At 39.6% G+C, this 18,283-nt stretch overlaps 1 protein-coding gene across 3 annotated transcripts in view; it reads right to left on the bottom strand.

Annotated features, from left to right (window-relative positions):
• Positions 1–3,592: 3,592 nt before the first annotated feature.
• The window catches only part of LOC120732655 (mannosyl-oligosaccharide 1,2-alpha-mannosidase IA), a 192,202-nt gene continuing 177,511 nt past the window's right edge, over positions 3,593–18,283 (bottom strand). For 2 of the 3 annotated variants that reach the window (XM_040030405.1, XM_040030407.1), the window contains exons 6-12: positions 17,931–18,057; positions 17,684–17,777; positions 16,016–16,131; positions 12,261–12,480; positions 9,065–9,237; positions 6,279–6,394; positions 3,593–5,117 (exon numbers count right to left, since the gene is read on the bottom strand). In XM_040030405.1, the coding sequence (XP_039886339.1) occupies positions 4,976–5,117; positions 6,279–6,394; positions 9,065–9,237; positions 12,261–12,480; positions 16,016–16,131; positions 17,684–17,777; positions 17,931–18,057 (988 nt within the window). In that variant the 3' untranslated portion in view covers positions 3,593–4,975. The remainder of the gene's footprint in view (positions 5,118–6,278; positions 6,395–9,064; positions 9,238–12,260; positions 12,481–16,015; positions 16,132–17,683; positions 17,778–17,930; positions 18,058–18,283) is intronic. The other variant, XM_040030406.1, reaches the window with a different exon arrangement.

An 18,283-nucleotide genomic window follows, 5' to 3' on the forward strand; every position in this document is an offset into this window, starting at 1 on the left:
CATTTGTGCAATCCAGGCAGAAGAATTCAACCAGAACTTTATAGATTTGGAACAGAAAGTTCTTTCACAAATAGCGACAGAGTTGTTGCAGGGCGGCAATTTACCTGCAAAATGGCATAGGCACTCAGCAACCCCACTTTTGTATAGGATTATAACCAGAATACAGCCAATTGAGTCACGTCCCCTATATCAAAGAGATGCATTGCAGACAATTGTGTTCATCGGTGCAGACTCATTCAGATCAGTTGTAACTTGTTTGTAGTCAGCGGACAGCAATGGTTTAGATGTTGTGCCCAACACCAGGCAACTTGTGCAACTGGCTTGTGAATCAAAATGTTTTCTGCAGCTACTTGTAATTGTTTACCAAATACCAATAATCTTTATTTTTCTGCCTGTCACAAAGACATTGCTGTTCTATTTTTACTCTAGTGTGACCGAGCCATAAGGGAAGGAACCACCCTCTACCATTCAGCCACTAGCAGGAAGAGCTGTTGTTGGTGCAGGATAGAAAGCTAGCTAAAAGAAACAGCAGCAAATTTTAACCAGATATTGACACTGCATGTGTCAGCCAATGTTAATTTGTTAATTTTTTGTTAATTAATGTGTGCTTTCCTCTGAAAGCACATGGTTGACACTGTAAACATTTGCAAAATGCAACAGTAGATGCCAGGATCATGATGAAATCATGATCAAATCATCATTTTGGTTGACATGACACTACCTTATCATAATTCACACACTACGCCAGTGAGTGCATAAAAATGTACATAATGCACAACATGAATGGTTAGTAATAGATGAAAGCACTTGGAATCATAATAGTAATAGCTGGACACTTGAAGGTTTTGAAATTTCAGTTGAAGTGCAAAACTGTGAAAGCATTTGAAATGTCAGGTGAAAATTAAATGCTGAAAGCAGATCGACTATAAGTAATGAGTGCAGTTAAAAAAATCAGTTCATGTGGAAGTGGTGGGAATAGTCAGGATTTCAGTTAAGTGGGAGATTTTAAGTAGTTGCTATGGCAGTTTTTCCTCAAATCATGCCCACTGAGTATTAGGACATTTTTGCTTCTGGTCACAATCAAAACAGATCTGATAATTACAATCAAACAGTGACTGAAAAAGTCCAACTACATATTGAACTGGATTTTTCAGGTCAAACCTGGTGCCGTTTTTCTCTCAGTATTCAAGCTGGAGAGAAATGTTGATGTAAAAGAAGGATGCCATCATTAGGTAGAAAAGAACAAAAGGGACCAATCAGAGAGAAACGTCAGGACCGGCCAAATCAACAGTTTAGTACATTCCTAAAACAATGATGCAGTGATGCTCAGCAACAGCTCTGGAATTTTTTTCTCGGTGAAGAAAAACGTCCTCACAACATTTAGCCAAGTACAAAGCACTACTGTTTCACTGTAAAGGCCTATCAACAGGAAACACCTTTTTTGTAGTCAGTTTTTAGTCAGCTGTTGGTCATTCTTAATCTTTTTACTTTGTTAATCTTATTCATTGTATATCTTATTGTTTATTCTACTCATGTTGATTTATTTTTATCTTCTTTTTCAATTATATATTTGTTTTGTTTATTGATTTCATTGTATGCTTAAAGTATGGTTTTAACTGCTATCTCTGTTTTATTATTGGAAAGCACTTTGGTCAACTTTGTTGTTTTTAAAAGTGCTATATAAATAAAGTTGGATTGGATTGGATGAATGTAAAATGAGGGTTTACATGAAGATCCAAACCAGTGGTCACACTGAAGCATGGTTACACTAAAGAAGTTTCCTGCTTCTAACCAGATGAGACGAGATTAACTGACAGCGAGTCCTCATGATCCAAAGCAAATTATATCACCTATAAAAATAATAATACTAATACCAAAATTGTTTTTGATAATGTTAAAGCATAGGGCTACCATTAGAAAACTATACAATGTATAGTATAGGCTCTGCTCACACACAGAGACAAATGCTGCTAAAGTGATAGGACAATATAGATGGAGAAAAACCCAAAACACAGATTTGTAAGCCAAAGAAAAAAAAAGCTGTAAAATGACAAAACAGTCACCAGCAAGTGAAGGCAGATGAATAAAAGGGGCAAATATTTAGTGATGGCTTCAATAATGGTGACTATGAAAAATAAAATGGCTGTACTTTAACACTTTGACAATTTCCTTAAACATCTTGAATTAAAAACTGAAAATCTGCTCTTCAGCCGCATTTTAGCTGCTGTCACTTACGGCAATAAAAATTTCCCCAGTAGTGTCAGATAAACCATATTCATCTGGTAAATACACTCTGGCATGTTTCTTTCATGATGTCAAATATGATGCAAATAACAGAAAATGCATTTTTTTTATTAAATAAACATTAAAGCATGCTTTTTTTGCCCTTCCGGAATGGCATAGCAAACTAAAATCGATGTTTTCTTGATTTCAGTGCAAGATTGCACACTTGCTCTAACTGAAGGTCAAGTGAGTGACCTGAGAGTAAATCTGTGATAATACTTTGCTGCTTTGCTTTCTTTGACTGTCTTGAGAACCTGACATTGTGTTTTTTCCCTTGTAGTCTGAATTTATTCACTTCATAGCTGAAATGTGAGAAGGTAGAGTGCAAGAAGAGTTATGTCAAAGTGCTGAATAATACTTGTACCCAGATATCAGTTACTTGCCAGTTATTCCCTATAAAATTATTGTGCCGGTTGAGACAGCTGGAGGACGACTGTGACAGCGAGATAGCAATGGCTCTTTCTCCTTCATTGCACATCAACTGGAGGTTTTGCCAAGAAGGACAGCAGCCCTTACACTTCTGTCTCAGCTGCCCTGCTTGGCTTGCTGGGGACTTTGGGAGCAGCAAAGAGGAAAGAAAAAGAGGGGAGGAGATTATGTGCAGTGTTTGTCCTTTGCTATCAGTCTCAGGTGCATTCAAATGGACAGTGATCCCCCCCCTATTTAAGTCCCTGGGAGAGATTAGTACATGTTCACATGTACACATTGTGCCCTTCACTTTTTGCCCCCTACTTTTTTGCATTACTACAGGAAGAGGGTCCTGCACTGTAGCTGCAGGCTGCAACAGAGATTACATTTGCATGCTACACTGTTTAAACCTTTGCATTGGTTCTTATTTAAGGTGTCAGTAAGATTAATGTGACTGGATCGGTGACATTTAAAGCACCATTTTTAAAATACCATTGAATGTCAATCATGTCAATAACGCATGCGTGTTCTATTTAAAGCGAAAGTGAAATCACTTCAAGCCATCATGCCGAAATTAGGATTCAGTTGACAGCAGGTAGAGTTAAGTCATTTGGGGAGGATGATATTAAATCTTGCTTTGTTGGCCTGACACGCTGAAAAAGGTGTAATGGCTAAAGCCCATTAGTCATTTTCTGGTTGTGATTGCTGGAACGTTCCATAACCCTGAGACGTCCCCATTTAATTAAATCTGTAATGAACTTCCTGCAAGAAAATCCTAAAACAAATCTAAGCAGCAGATGACTCCAATCTTCTTTTATCTTGTTGTTGCTACCTGCTGTCGAAAATGAGCAAAAACAAAACGTTTTAGACTCAGTAAAGCAATAACGACAAGGCAACCGCGGTCGTTTTAAATGTACAAAGTTGCACAGTTTTTAATCAGTATTTGAAAATATTTAACAATGAAAGTTAAAATCAAACAGTAAGAATAAGTAATAACAATAATTAATATCAGCAATAACTAGACTTAAAATCAGAACTTTTTAGTTTTTTTCCCTTTTTTTTTTTTTACTGAAACACCTGAGGGAAGCAAATAAAAAGAGAACCCAGAAAAAAAATTATCACTGAAGTTTAAAAAAGAAAAAGACACAAAATAGTTGAAAGAAAAACGCCAAGACAAGCTCATATGGGGTCACTCAAATCATCCGTTATATACAGCACATTCGCTCCACAACTGTGCGGAACAGCAGTGATGAAAAATGACGTCTCTGCAGCCTAACTGCCTTTAACATCGGTATTGGCAGCCATTTGGATTCACATGTAAAGGCAGAGTGAAGCAGAAGAAACTACAACAGAAACAGGAAAACCCATTTGGAGCTGGAGAGCAAATGTACTCTTTTCCTTTATGGTTCTTTTACAGTCACAGAACTGACATTACTGCGTTTGTCACTTTGATCTGAAAGGACAGAGAAAGCACTGTCCTGATGGGAAAAAACTGAATCAAATAACAGCACACTGTGGAAACACAACCCAACATCATTCTTTAAAAAAATGGTCCCTGGATGCATAAGACACGACCACTTTCCTGATCACCTCTGAACTTTAGAAAATTCATTCGAACTTGTTTCCGTAAGAAACGTGACATCAACATCAGTTTAGAGGTGGACTTCAGAGTCAGATATCATGTTTGTACATTAGTCAATATTCAAACCTCACTGTAAATGTTTAACTTTCCACTAAATCTCACCAAAAACACATTAAAAGAGGGAAAAAAAAGCAATGCAAAGAAACCTTTGGTCAAAGAGTGTGTACTCACAAAGGAAAACAAAACAAAAAGCACTGAGAGGATCTCAGGAAATCATTGATTACTGAAGATTAACGGAACAGCAAAACTAAGGAGCAAAACTTAAGTGGTTTTCTGTGTGTTTCTTTCTTTCCGACAATATGGCCCACGCTTCATCCCCCCTCTCTCCCAGACATTTGGGTCTGCAAGTTAAACCGGTTTCCTCATAGAGGAAAGAAGGAAAGAAAAAAAGGTGCTCTTTTCATGAAAGTCATGTTTGTCTTGATTGTCCACAAAATAGAAGTGCCAGCAGGAAGTAACTCCGGCAAAAGGATTTACAATCACAGCGTAAAACGACAACATCCTTTACTGGAAAGGAATCGAGAGTCCGTAACACGCTCCTGAAAAGACTCGGAACCTGCACTGAATTGGGGTTTTGCGATATTTATGTTTGTGTGTGTGCAGATGTCTTTAACTGTCCCAACTGTTCGTCGGTGTTCAGTCTTATTCGGAGACCGTCTTTTCCTGTGTTGCATCATCCTGCAGGCAGCTATTGCGGATGATAGGCAGCGGGTGGGCTTCTGTGTTAAAGACCCAGTCCTCCAAGGAGAGAAGGTCATCGTCAGAGAAGAGAAGGTACAGATACCTGAACACACAGGGAGAATGCCCATTTAATTCAGTCAATACTGGATAAATAGATGTCTGTTTTCCAAGAAACAGCAGCTTGTTGGCAATAACTTATTTTTAAAAAAACAAAAATTATATTTTTATTTATCAGGCAAATAAAATGAGTCGGTGCACTGCACTTCCCTGAGAAATTAAAAATTAATCATTGATAACGTTCCAACACTAAAACTTATTTTTTGTTCAGGAAGACAAAGTAAATGTCATGCTTTACTATTTTTTCTACTGCTTTGTAAAAGCCTTACATTGGGTGGTGATCTAATAGATCAGTAAAGCACTGCACTGATAATCTCAGAGCTGATAGCAGATTTCGTTAAATTTGAGCAAAGCCAGCCCTTCTGTTTGTCTCTCCGAGTTAGCGTCACATTCCCTTCATGGACATTAGAGTGGAATCAGTCTTCTCATGTTATTCTTTGTAGTTTCCAAAATGATTAGCCTGTTTTTATGTGTTACCCTTATTGCAAGTACAAGAAAGTCAACAGTGCACTACAAAGTGCAGTTAAAAATCTTCCAGTACTAAATTATTACACCATTACCCTGGTTTGAATTGAAACTCTCAGAGGGCCTTTAAGTTTGCAGTATAACTGTTTCTAACATTAAGATTTGAGCTGAAAAAAAGAAGAAAACAATCGTGCTCGTTGTTAAATAACCCACATTATTTGGTGTAGATGAGAATCTTGATGAGCTACTGCAGGCACTGTAAACATACTAACTGCACCGGTATGTTGCCATTATTATGTTAAAACAGTTTTTGACAATGCACTTTGTCTGACAGAACCTTAATGATTCCTTATGCACCCGAGGAAAACAGGTCTTTATCATCTGCTAGCTGCAGTACAACTTTGGATCCCGAATGGTTTACTTTGCTTAATGACCCAGGAATGAGGGGAGGTAAAATTTATTCATCCTACTGCACACCACCTATTTATCATCCTTTCTTATGCCTGCAAAAAAACAGTGTCTCATTCACAGCATTTGTGTGTTTCATGGACGGAACAGGTAATGGGTTATGATGAATTCCCAACATCCTCTATTACTTTTAAACTGACAATAATTTATGCATGTAGATTGTAAAATGCCGGTTCTTTCACCAGTGGGGATATAGAGAGGAAAAGGGGCTTACTTAAGTGTCTCTGAGAGGAAGAAGCTCTGCTGCATGTTATCATGGCTGACACTCGTGGTGTAAACATCGCGGATCCCAGAGAAGCCAGACTCCACTCTGCAGTGCTGCTCCAGGGCCTGGCAGGAGGCGGAGAGGAACATGGCATGTTTATTGTGGAAAAAAGGAAGACCATCTCCAGTTTATCTCACAATGGGGCATTTCACAAAATCTACTTCAAACAAATCAGAGCATAGAAGTAAAACAATCAGTTATTCTTCTCAAATGTTGGAGCAGGAGTAGAAAATCCTTTACTCAGCAACACTGTGTCCATGTGCGCCTACAGAAAGGCTACGATTGAGCATGCCACGGTCTTCAGCCAGCTGCACAATTGAAGCTTAAGCAATGCTAAATCTGACAAGGGCTAATGGAGAGTGGCTGAGCTAGCCAAGCAGATTAGCTCATTATTACCCCTGCTACAAAGGGCTGCCTTATACGTGCTAATTAACAAAGACCCTGACGTGTTAATGCTTGATGTTCATGAAGAGAAGCGTCGTGCGCCGCTTTCAACCTTTGTGCCCGATAATTAAAGGCCCGTCAAACTCGTCAGCCTGATCTCTCCACTTCTGTGCGCACTAAATTAATGCTAAATCTTTCATGGCAGCCCTCTACAGTTTACTACAGTTAATGTCCTGTCTATTGCCACATTAATAATAGTGATCCCTGCACAACCTTCACCTCCTGCTAGTGGGATTGCTTGATCTACAAGGTAATGTATAGTGCCACACAATATCAAGGAAGGCAGTTCGGGGTAATTGTGGGTGTTAAAGGGGCTTGACATAATAGGCGAGTGCAATTTATAAAATGAAAATTCAAGCCAGTAATAAGACAGGATATAGGGGACAAAATTACACTGTGCAGTTTCTGACGCTTAAATAAACCATTAAATTATTTTTGTAGTGGCCTGGCCTCATGTGTGCTTTATAGTTCAGTTGTTTGGAACCAAAGAATAAATATGTCTTCATATCGACTTTTAAAGGCTCTCTTGGACTTGCGTTTCCTCAGCTTTGAAAAGCTTCAAACATTAATGATGACTAACTAACAGCGCTGGGGATCACAACAGTCATCAACATACACCCATTTTTATTTATTTTTTAACCCCCCTCCTCAGCACTGGAACCACATCTTTTTATCAGCAGTCCTATAATATTGCTCAATATTAGCTATTTGCCAATTTGTCCTTTGGAATTTATAATGGCTGATAAAGAAAAGAAGCACCCTTCAACATTCTGAGTGTCAATGTTGCATAATTTGTCCACTAGAGGGCACTCTGCATGCGGCACATTTTTGGAATTTTTACTTCGTTTCCTAAGGTTCCACCGACAAAATGCAGATCTAATTTATCTATCATTGTTTATTTTCTATCAGTTTTTAACTTGAAGATGTAAAACTGTCTCAGTTCTTTGAATTATTATTATGATTAAACTCCCTCTAATGACACCATTAGCTTTCGAGAAAATGATTGCTCACAATCCATCCATCCATCCATCCATCCATTCGCTTCCGCTTATCCTTTTCAGGGTCGCGGGGGGCGCTGGAGCCTATCCCAGCTGTCATGGGGCGAGAGGCAGGGTACACCCTGGACAGGTCGCCAGTCTGTCGCAGGGCCAACACACAAGGACAGACAACCATTCACACTCACATTCACTCGCACATTCCACACCTAGTGGCAATTTGTATTATCCAATTAACCTATCCCCACAAGCTGCATGTCTTTGGACGGTGGGAGGAAGCCGGAGTACCCGGAGAGAACCCACGCAAACACGGGGAGAACATGCAAACTCCACACAGAAAGACCCCGGCCTGATGGTGGAATTGAACTCAGGACCTTCTTGCTGTGAGGCAACAGTGCTAACCACCGTGCCACCGTGCTGCCCCTGCTCACAATCCACATGACATTATAGCTACAGGCTAAAGGCAGATAAGTCCTATCCATCACTGTAGGGCAAATTTCACTGACTGACTGGCCATGTTGGACCCACGAGTGTCCGAGCGGGGTTTCCCCTCCTCACAACTATTCACGTGATGAGGTCCCAGGGCGAAACAGTGTGCTGTTTATTTGCAGTTTATGCATCGAAAAATGTTCAATAGACACATTTTTTTGGACATATTGTAATTTTGAGAAATATTACAGAAAATGAAATTAATATAAACAAAAACTGGAAATACTGATAGTTTGGTTGTTGCTGATTGCTTTCTCTTTATCTTCATGTTTGGGGTCTCAAGAAGCTTTCCAAGGGGAATTTTTTGTAACTGCAACTTTACAGAAGGCATTTGAGTGCTACAATGGGAAGAACGGTATCAGGAAAGGTTTCTGATGTAAAACTCTGCCAAATCAAATATGATGAGCTACCTGCTGTGGTGAACCCTTTGTGACTAAAAGAGCAGCTGAAAGCATTTGTTTTTTGTGTGTTAACAGCTCACTTAGGTGTTTGTGTAACGGCGTTGATACATTTGCCTCACTCGTAAGGAGGGAACTGCACAGATTTAAACAATGAGACACAAACCCACCTACACATCTGTTTTATTCCCTGCATTAGACTTTCTGATTGATTAGGCACATGTGTGTTACCATGGTTGCAAAATTATGCTATATAAATTCATGATTTTTATTGTTGCCTGGCAACTTCTCAGAGGCAGGAAATAGTCTGGCACATAGCCAGCTTCAATATGGAAAACCATCGCTTTTACAGTGTGATCTCGTATTCATACAGATAAGGCAAATATTAACGCTGAATTGATGATCCCACCTCAACAGCCTCCCAGCCCCACTCTCTGTACTTGGGGTCGTGGGTTAGCCTCCACATGTACATGTAGCTCTCAATTACTTCTGGTCGTAAGATGTAGTATCTGTCGCTCAGTCTGGTTGCCGTCGCCTCTGCTCCGCTGTCGAATCTGAACGCTTCAGGTCCCAGTTTAGTAGCTGATGAGACAAATACACAGACAAGACATGGGATGATTTTCCGCCAGTACAAATGAAAAGTTTTTCAACAGATCTGTGCTTAGTTTTATAGTCTAAAATTGTTCAGAAAAGACGATGAAAACAATGATTCAGTGTTCTTTCTTTGCTGTGCATCACCTTCATACAGAATTCAGTCCTTATTCTCAGTTTAAAAAAGGCTTGAGGTAAAAATTAAATGAGATCCTCACAGCTGGTCAGATGGTTCTGTAGGCTTTTCTTTATCTTCACTTTCATTGTATCTCAACCACAATTCAAGACTACATAGCAAAGAAATTCTATTTAAGAAACAGCACAAAGGAATCTGTTCTTTCTCAGGTCAGGACAGGAGCATTGGCATAGCAACATCTTAAATTTAGAAACATTGCCTAACGTGCTTACTTTGCTCTGCTATTCTGGCATATTTTAGAGGCCGTGTTGCCATTTAGAAAACATGAATATGGTTGGATAAAACAGGTTCTTTGACGTGTTGGAAGTGGCAGCATTCAATTGGTCCCAAAAAACTCCCCCATCTTGTTGTAAGACATTGCTGTGAGAGCAGCACTAGTAGGAGCAGAGCATTCTGGGCCATTATGGCTCATTAAAGTGTGCAACACATAAAAACATCAAAGTAATAAATGGTTTAATGTTCCACACAAACTTCACTAAAGGTCTATCACTGTATAAAGGAAGACGAAGACAACTTCAAACAAGAAATTCTTCAGTGTGTTATGACACCACCTGCTTGGGAAAAGGGAAGCAGAAGAATTAATAACTACACGGATGCTGCTGAATCAGTATTTTCATTGGTAAAGCTTTCAAAGTCAACAGTGTGAGGAGAACTCCAGTGGATGCTACTCAATTAAAAAATAAAGCAAACTGAAAAACAGACTCACTACTTCTCTAATTAAGCATAAAGGAGCAAAATAAAACCCCAAAAACCCTTAAATGTAGATGTATAAACGATGTTTGTCACCTCCCTAAAGTCTATATGAGGTTGAGCAGATGCGTGAATAGTGCAGGTAGAAATAAATAAATCAATAAAAGCAACCTCTGATGCAAAACTAAACCAGAAGTAACATGAAGTCAAGCTGCTCACACTAAATCACAGCTGCACTGAGTGACAATCTTACTACACTTTCAAAGCATAAAGGTGGTTATGACTGCACTTGTGGTACATCCATCTATCTATCCACACACACACACACACACACTCCGACCTCAATAACCTCTTCATCTCCTACTGCTTCCTTTGAGGTCCTCATTTCCCTGCACCAGCTCGATGCTGTGAAGATGGCAGAGATCCAAAAGTAGGAGCAGGAGGAGTCTTTATGGTATCGGTATTTAAGACACAGCTTAACGGCAGCCACTTTATGTGCATGCAAGAGCAAATCTCACTTCTCTCTCTTTCCTGTAGACAGCTAATCCGAGAGCTTCTAAGCACCATTCAGTTCCTGTAATGAGTGAAGAAAAACCTGGTGGCTGACTATAGAAGAGAAAGCCAGAGAAGCCTTGCGGGCCTGCAGATCAAAATGCGTTCAAAGCGTATCGAGGAACCTGTTATGTGATGAGTCACATTAGCTTACTGGCGAACGAGCACTTGAAGATGAATCCTTACAGCCCACCCAACAGAGGAAGGATAAAAAAAAAAGCTTGAAATTAGAAGGGGAGATTATTGTCAGGACCAAGACGTATACCGAGGCATAAATCAAACAAGGGTCTTCCCAATGCATGTGGGCAGGCTTGCTTATATGATCTTTTTTTTTTTTATTGCATTTTTCCCCTGGGTGCATCTTTAGAGTGCAGCCATATACATTCTCATTCATAGGCTGGAGCCAAAGCAAATTTGCCATTGGAGGTTTTATCACAGCGTTTACTCTTCTAAACTTGATCCCTATTGCCTCTCTTATTCTCTCCGTTTTTCTTTCTTCCAAATACATTTCAACATGCTGGTATTATCAGAATCAAACAAACTCCGAGGCTCCCTGGCTGCTGCCCTACAGCTGTGAGACATTACAGAATAACTGAAGTTTAATTCTTTGCTGCTCCTTATTAGACCTGTCGTCGCTCCGCTGAGGTGAAGCCACCAAGAATGCTTCTCCTTTTTTGTCAGGTTAAATGCCCAAGGCTCTTTTAATTTACAATATTTCTCCCCTAGACTCAGTTTCGTTACTCTGAATGCTACCATAAACTCTCCTAACAAGACAGATATAGTGCGCTACAGCAGTGAATTCCTCTGGCTTGGCTGTAAGGAGAATGAACACCAAATTGAGAAATAGATTTGGGATAAAACAATCATTCACCTCAGAAGCAGATTCTCTTCGGCAACCTGACAGGTCAAGACGGGCGGGAGGGCTACAGGGTCTGCTCAATTATTTCTCCTCTTTGCATAAGTGTTAGGATTTAGGTTCATTGTTTCATTTAATTTAATAGGAAAATTCTCGGTATCCCTCTTTGACAGCCAGTCAGTGGCCTCACTAGGAAATGGTCACTAACAGAATTATTAAAGAAGAAAGCTCTAGAAGCTGAGTTCTCACTGAGATTTAAAACCTATATGATTTTACCTGACTGTGACTTGGTCACTGCTGCTAAAAGTTTGCAATTTTCCATTTGTGCAAAAGCATCTCCAAAGCAAGCAGACTACTTTGCCTTTGTGGAAATTATAAAAGTATACCCTCTGTCTTTAGATATGTTCAAGATCTGCATAGGCAGTAAATGGTAAAATGGTAAATGGCCTGTATTTGTATAGCGCTTTTCTAGTCCCTAAGGACCCCAAAGCGCTTTACACAACCAGTCATCCACCCATTCACACACACATTCACACACTGGTGATGGCAAGCTACATTGTAGCCACAGCCACCCTGGGGCGCACTGACAGAGGCGAGGCTGCTGGACACTGGCGCCACCGACCACAGTTGTGCCTTTCAAACTCAACATAAACCCTGTAAGTGCTACCGTATTTGACACTATTCCAAAAAACCCAGCTCTACAGCAGCCCTGACATTTACCTGAGCGAGTATAGCTCTCATGGCATGTATGTGTGATCTCTGCGGCAAGGTCCAGGTAGTGCTGCCTCTTCTCCGCTGCGCCATCATCTGCCCCAATTCCGATCATGCCCCCGGAAAAGCAGGCCAGGTGACCCATCTTGTGGTCCAGGATTCCTCCTCTCCACTCAGCCATGTAGGTGAGACCACCAGGCGACTTCTGTACCAGGTTGGCTTCGATTGCCTGCAATGACAGAACATACGCAGTCGGGAATATTTAAACCTGATGTGCCCACTGCCATCATTCACATACTGTTTGTATAAAGCAGTTACCCCTTTTCAAATATGATTCATGCATAGCCATGATCAACATCGGGAAACGGGTTTCTTTCACCAGAGATTTTACTTCTATGTATAAGAGTTCACAATTAATAGTGATACGATATGGACAAAAGTACCGGGCTACATACATATTACACACACAGGAGCTGCTCAGCTTTACAAACTTATGCCGCAAAGCTTCCTGCACACACTTTTTGTGCTGATGTTAATGTCAGAGGAGCTTTAGAGTCAGTTATTGAGTCAACAGAGCATTGGCGACATTTAAGCCCTTGTGCTCCTCTCTCTGCACCAAGGCTTAAAATTGATTGAATTCATGCATGGTACTATGATAGGAATACACCTCTGCAACAAGTGAGCTCTTTAGAACGACTCATTCTTTTACAAGTGTTGTAAAGGCAAGCTGCATGGCCAAGTGCTTGATTTTATACACCTCTGGCAAAAGATTAAAAGGTGTGACCCAATACTTTGTCCATATAGTGTACTTAAAAACCCAATTACTTTTAGTCTGATTTAAACTGTACAAGCAGACCCCTCACAGTTCCAGAGAGGTATTGAGGAGAAAGGTCTTCTCTCACATCTCTAGTTTTATTTCTCCATGACCCAGAAATATTCTTTGCTTTTTTTGAGGATTTTCATAAATGAATCTCTAGGAGAGACGAGCCTTACTGGAGGAGCTCTGGACACAAAGACACTTCGATTCCTTTACCGCACTTAAACTTCACTTGGGTAAGTATATTTGGTGACTATTTTAACAGTTTATTTTAGTTTTCTATGATTGATGCAGCAGGAGCGTTTCCCTCAAAATCGAAATTTTTGTTACACAAGTTTGACAGACACAGACAGGAATACAGAAATCAAGTTGAAGCAGGACAAATGATAAGTGTTCATTTGTATTCATGAGTTGTATTAGATATTTAAACGATGGTCAGCTGTGCAACCAACTTTTCTACCCCTAACTGTTTGTGTGCGTTAAATAAATAAAAGCTGCTGACATACCTTCATTCTTGTCACTGTGTGTGTCACATTATGAATTCGACTGAGAGTAAATGCCTAATTTTTCATGAACTTTATGCTCCTCTGACAGAGGTCATAAAAAGCAGCAGTAAGCAGCTGTGCCACCTGTCATCTTTAATAGACATTGTTTTAAAATTACTGCTCCGAAGCAAGGGCATCTCTTTTTGACTCCTATCTCCTTGTGTCTTCTCCTTGCCTCCTCTGCTCAGACCTTAGGTCGGAAGGACTGAGACATGAAGAGACAAAGAACAGCATAGAGGACTTACAGACATCTTAGAAGAGGAGGCTGAAAAGTCTTAAAGGTCTGAGGAAGACATTTTTTATCGTCCAATATTGGCTACGAAGACAGTACAGAGACTGCTGTACAAGAATGCAGGTGGGGACTTTCATACTACAGATGACTAGCTCAGATAATTAGATGTTTATGTAGCAATGTCTATAGTGATGCTTCAGCAATATTTAGAAATTAGAGCAATCAGACAGACTTGTGTGTTTATGTTGACTTATTATGTTATTATCACAGTGGATTGAGATCTAAAAAAATGCATGTAAAGAGATTCTCTGCAAACTCTATGCACTCAGTATTATTTGAGGCGTAACATTTGCTATTCACCAGTTTCTCACAGTCTGTCTCTGCGTTTGTTCCAACAAACCTAGAACTGGATGCTACGATAAAACCTGACAGATGAAAACGCACAAAGTACTATTAAAAGATTATATCTTTTACTTTGACATTAAATCTGCAGCAGCAGAATTTTTTGCAAGTCCAAAGTCATGTTTACTTATCTGTAGATGATTTAATGCAGCCAAAGTTATAGGAGAAGATAGTGCAAAAGGATTGATAGCTAGCAAATACATTCAAATATGATGCTTTGCACTCCATGCATGCATATCATTCAACTGGCTGTTCACTGAAACCTGGTAACACCTGGTAAGATAGCTGCTTGGTTCCCTAAAAGAGCTCTTCATGACTGTTTAAAGTAGAATTGCTCAAGATGTGGTGTGATACATGCAGTTTAGATTAAAGTGATTATTATTCACCAGTGCTGTATGTGGGTGGTACTGGAATGTGGACTAAATATGCACTTTTAATTTGGCACGACAAACGTAGTTGGTGTCCACCAGAAGTAATAACATAACAGTGCTAACAAGACAGGAGCCACAGCCGACCATGCAAAGACCGTGACCTGCAAAGACCCACTCTGCTGCCGTCTCGTTAACACGGTCCACAGTACGAGATAAAACGACTGATTATTTTTTATCAGACACTGATAATTTAAGATAATTGCGTTACAATAGAATATATAGACAATCTTTCCTCCTATAAGGGATTAGTCCAGTGTGGCTACTGCAGTGCTGCACAGTAAATGTATTTCTTTTGTTGCAATTAAATAACTGAAGGAATCAAGAATCTTTTTTGTTTTTTTGTTTTTGTTTTTTTTGTGACAGTGACAAAAAAAAAAAAAAAAAAAAAAAATCTTTTTTGTACATTTCTGCTTCTTTGCAGGTGTTTCTTGTCAGTACTTTGTTTCATAAAACAGCTGTTTCCACTTGCAATTCTTGTTTACAGCAAGGGAATCACTTCATGTTAAATAGGGGGTGTTATAAATAGTTTATAAATACCATGTTCTCTGAAAAAAAAACATTTTTCTTGAGGGTTGCGGCTGATGATTTTCCTACTAATTAGCTGTTGTTAGCAGTAATCATGGCATAGCATAATTAGAAAATGTTCTCTCATTCAGCACCGTTTTAATTAGAACTCTACTTTTATTTGGATGCCAAAGATAATGAGTTGTGCCATGCCTTCACCTCAGATCTCTGTATAAACATGTAGCATATAACTTAATCTAAAAGCGCGGGGGTCCTTTGCCATTTAAATACCAAGTCACAGGGGAGAAAGAAAGTCTGTAATTAGTAATTCTGCCTCTGGCTTGACCCTCTGATGAAAACCGAGGAATTCTCAGTGGCAATCTTAAATTATTTTCTATGATATTGTAATTGTAGCCACAGGCAGTGTGGTTTACTCTGACATTATCTCCATTAAAGAGGAAATAATAGTGATTTTATACATGATCATAGCATGCACATTCAAGTATACGGATATTTTTCTGCTGATAGTGGAAGAGCAGCTTTTACTATTGCACCACATGAAAACATGCTCCATTCGGCTGATTACAGCTGAGTCCATTCTGTGTCAGATAAAGATAATTTACAGTGTTGTATCCGTCGCTCAGCCTTCAACTAGTCCGTAAAAACAACATACTTGCTTGTCCTGCTGTTGATTGTTACGGGTGTAAAGCAGTTTGTGGGCTTTGTTTTATTAAAAGTGTATGCTAATTACTGTAATTATCATTTAATCTAACTCAGCTATGCTTCAGCAAGTTGATTCCTTTGTTTACACCGAAAAATAAAGATTTCCATACCTCCAGTGCAGTGTAATACATCTTCTTCGCATCGTCGTCCGTCTTGTCTGACATCAGATATGATTTGATCAGATACTCATAAAAGCTATCCCCAAGGCCACCAATGGAAACATGATCTGCAGGAGAAAATAACAGGTAAACTGAGTTATTCAGCAAAGTCTCTCACACGCACAAACACATATGCATGGATACAGATTTTTTTATTCTTGATTTTCTGCAGATGTTGGAAAATTTTTAAACAAATTCAGAATTTCTTGAAAAGATGGCAAAAGTATTTTATATGTTTCAGCAGAACAGTCCAATCCGCAGTGAGTGCTGTCACAACCACACTTTAAACAGGAGACAGACGCAGCCAGTGTGATATCACTTAGTGGTCAATAATCTCTAATCTTTAAGCTTTTACACCATAGCTTACAAAGTAGACACCTTATTGTTTGAGATAAGTTGTGAAATTAGTGATTGAGATCATAAAATCGCCAAAAACCTTTGATCATAGATCAAGTGAGCATTAGGTCTGTTTGCACTAGAATCAATCAGCACAACTGCCCCCTAAATGAATGCAGTCACTTCTGCATTGGCTTCTATGTTCATTTTGCTGCTAATCACAATAAGTACAAAGCTCATGGCGATTCCAGTACAACTAAAATGATTTGATTATGTAACCATGAAAAGTTATTCATATGTATTTCTGCTATAAGTTTTGATAAAGACTTTATAATTACCGTGAACTAAAACGTGATAGTTGCAGTTGAGAAATCGTTAGTACTCTTGTGTTTTCTGGTTATGTAACGCACTTCAAGCTTGTCAGTGGAAACTGAAACAAACACCTGTTGATTTTCCACTTGTCTGCTATAATTTCACATTTGAATTCAAAAGATGAATATGATCTCACATAAAAGGCAACTCTTCATTAATCCACTCATACTCATTGCATGCACATACACCTTTGCTAACTCCTCTGCAAGGTTATCACAGTGCTGCTGTGTTTGCCCTTGACACTGACAAATGAGAGAAAGCTATGAAGCCAAATGCACCCCCCCCCCCCCCCTTTTTTCTGTTGATATTCATACACAGTTTTCCTCACCTCGTTTACATCCTCGCCCACAACAGTTTGCTTCTGTAATGATTCAGATTGCCACCTTTTCAATTCAGGCACCGTTTGATCACCTGATTTCCCCCAAGCTTCTTTCAGGTAAATCGGAAAGATCCAATTTCCTTAAGTAATTGAATTCATTCTCATTTTAATAACCCAGAGCAACTGGAGTCATATAGCCCTCGCTACTGTAGGAGCCCGGTTTTACAAATGAAAGGAAGAGGGTGGATAGGTGGAGGACACAGGTGAGCGGCTGAAAGAGCTTTGACATGTGAGGTGATTCAAGGTCTGTCAGTAATGTGAAAGCTAAAGAAAAGAAAGAGAAATGGAAAAGGAAAGAAATGTGAAACCACATTCAGCAACCTCACACTCCTGTAGTCCTGACCCAGAGTGGGTACACATAATTACTGTAATAGAGTGAATATCAGGCAACAAAAATCACCTTCCCAAGTGGACCTGTGACCCCAATTTCAATTTAAACGTTTTTTTCTGACTTTACCCTTCATCACAAAACTTGTATGCATCCTAAAATATCTGCGCTGATATTTATGTATTATGCACAGTACAGTACTTACGCTGGACCCAGTTGCCACTGACTGGACTGAGAAAGTTTGGGTACAAGCCATGGGGTTTCTCAATCTTGTTCAGGAGTTTCCTGATGTTCATCACCTGCAAATCACATGCCATTAGGCAAGGGGAATTTGTATTATGCCATCACCTCAAGGCTGAAAGGCATTTTGCACAGAAATTGTGGTAATAGGAAATCAGAACATTCTGTTCAGCGCTGTAAATTGCAAAGGAAGGGTTATTCATATACTGAACCTTCTCCGTGTATACTGGATTGCTGGACAGCTCAGTCAGATGCACAAATTCGAGGTGAAGAGTCCCAAACTCAGCCAGGATACTGCTCCCGGCTGAGGCCCAACCCCAGCTCCAGCTGGTGCCACTACAACAGGGATGACATTCAAACACATCCACTAAGTATCGCGAAATAGACAGTTCAGCAAGACAGAGATTCATAGTAAATATCACTTATTTTTGCATGTAAATTATAATAAAACATAATAAAATTTGGTTTATCTGTCAGTGCCCATGTTTGTCAGTGGTTAGATATGCAATGCCCACTGGGAAGTGTTAAGGAAGACAAGAAGAAGCCGGTTCAGTTACCCCGTCTG

Source organism: Simochromis diagramma, unplaced genomic scaffold (genome assembly GCF_900408965.1).
Source record: "Simochromis diagramma unplaced genomic scaffold, fSimDia1.1 OVJJ01000361.1, whole genome shotgun sequence".
In the NCBI taxonomy this organism is placed as follows: domain Eukaryota; kingdom Metazoa; phylum Chordata; class Actinopteri; order Cichliformes; family Cichlidae; genus Simochromis; species Simochromis diagramma.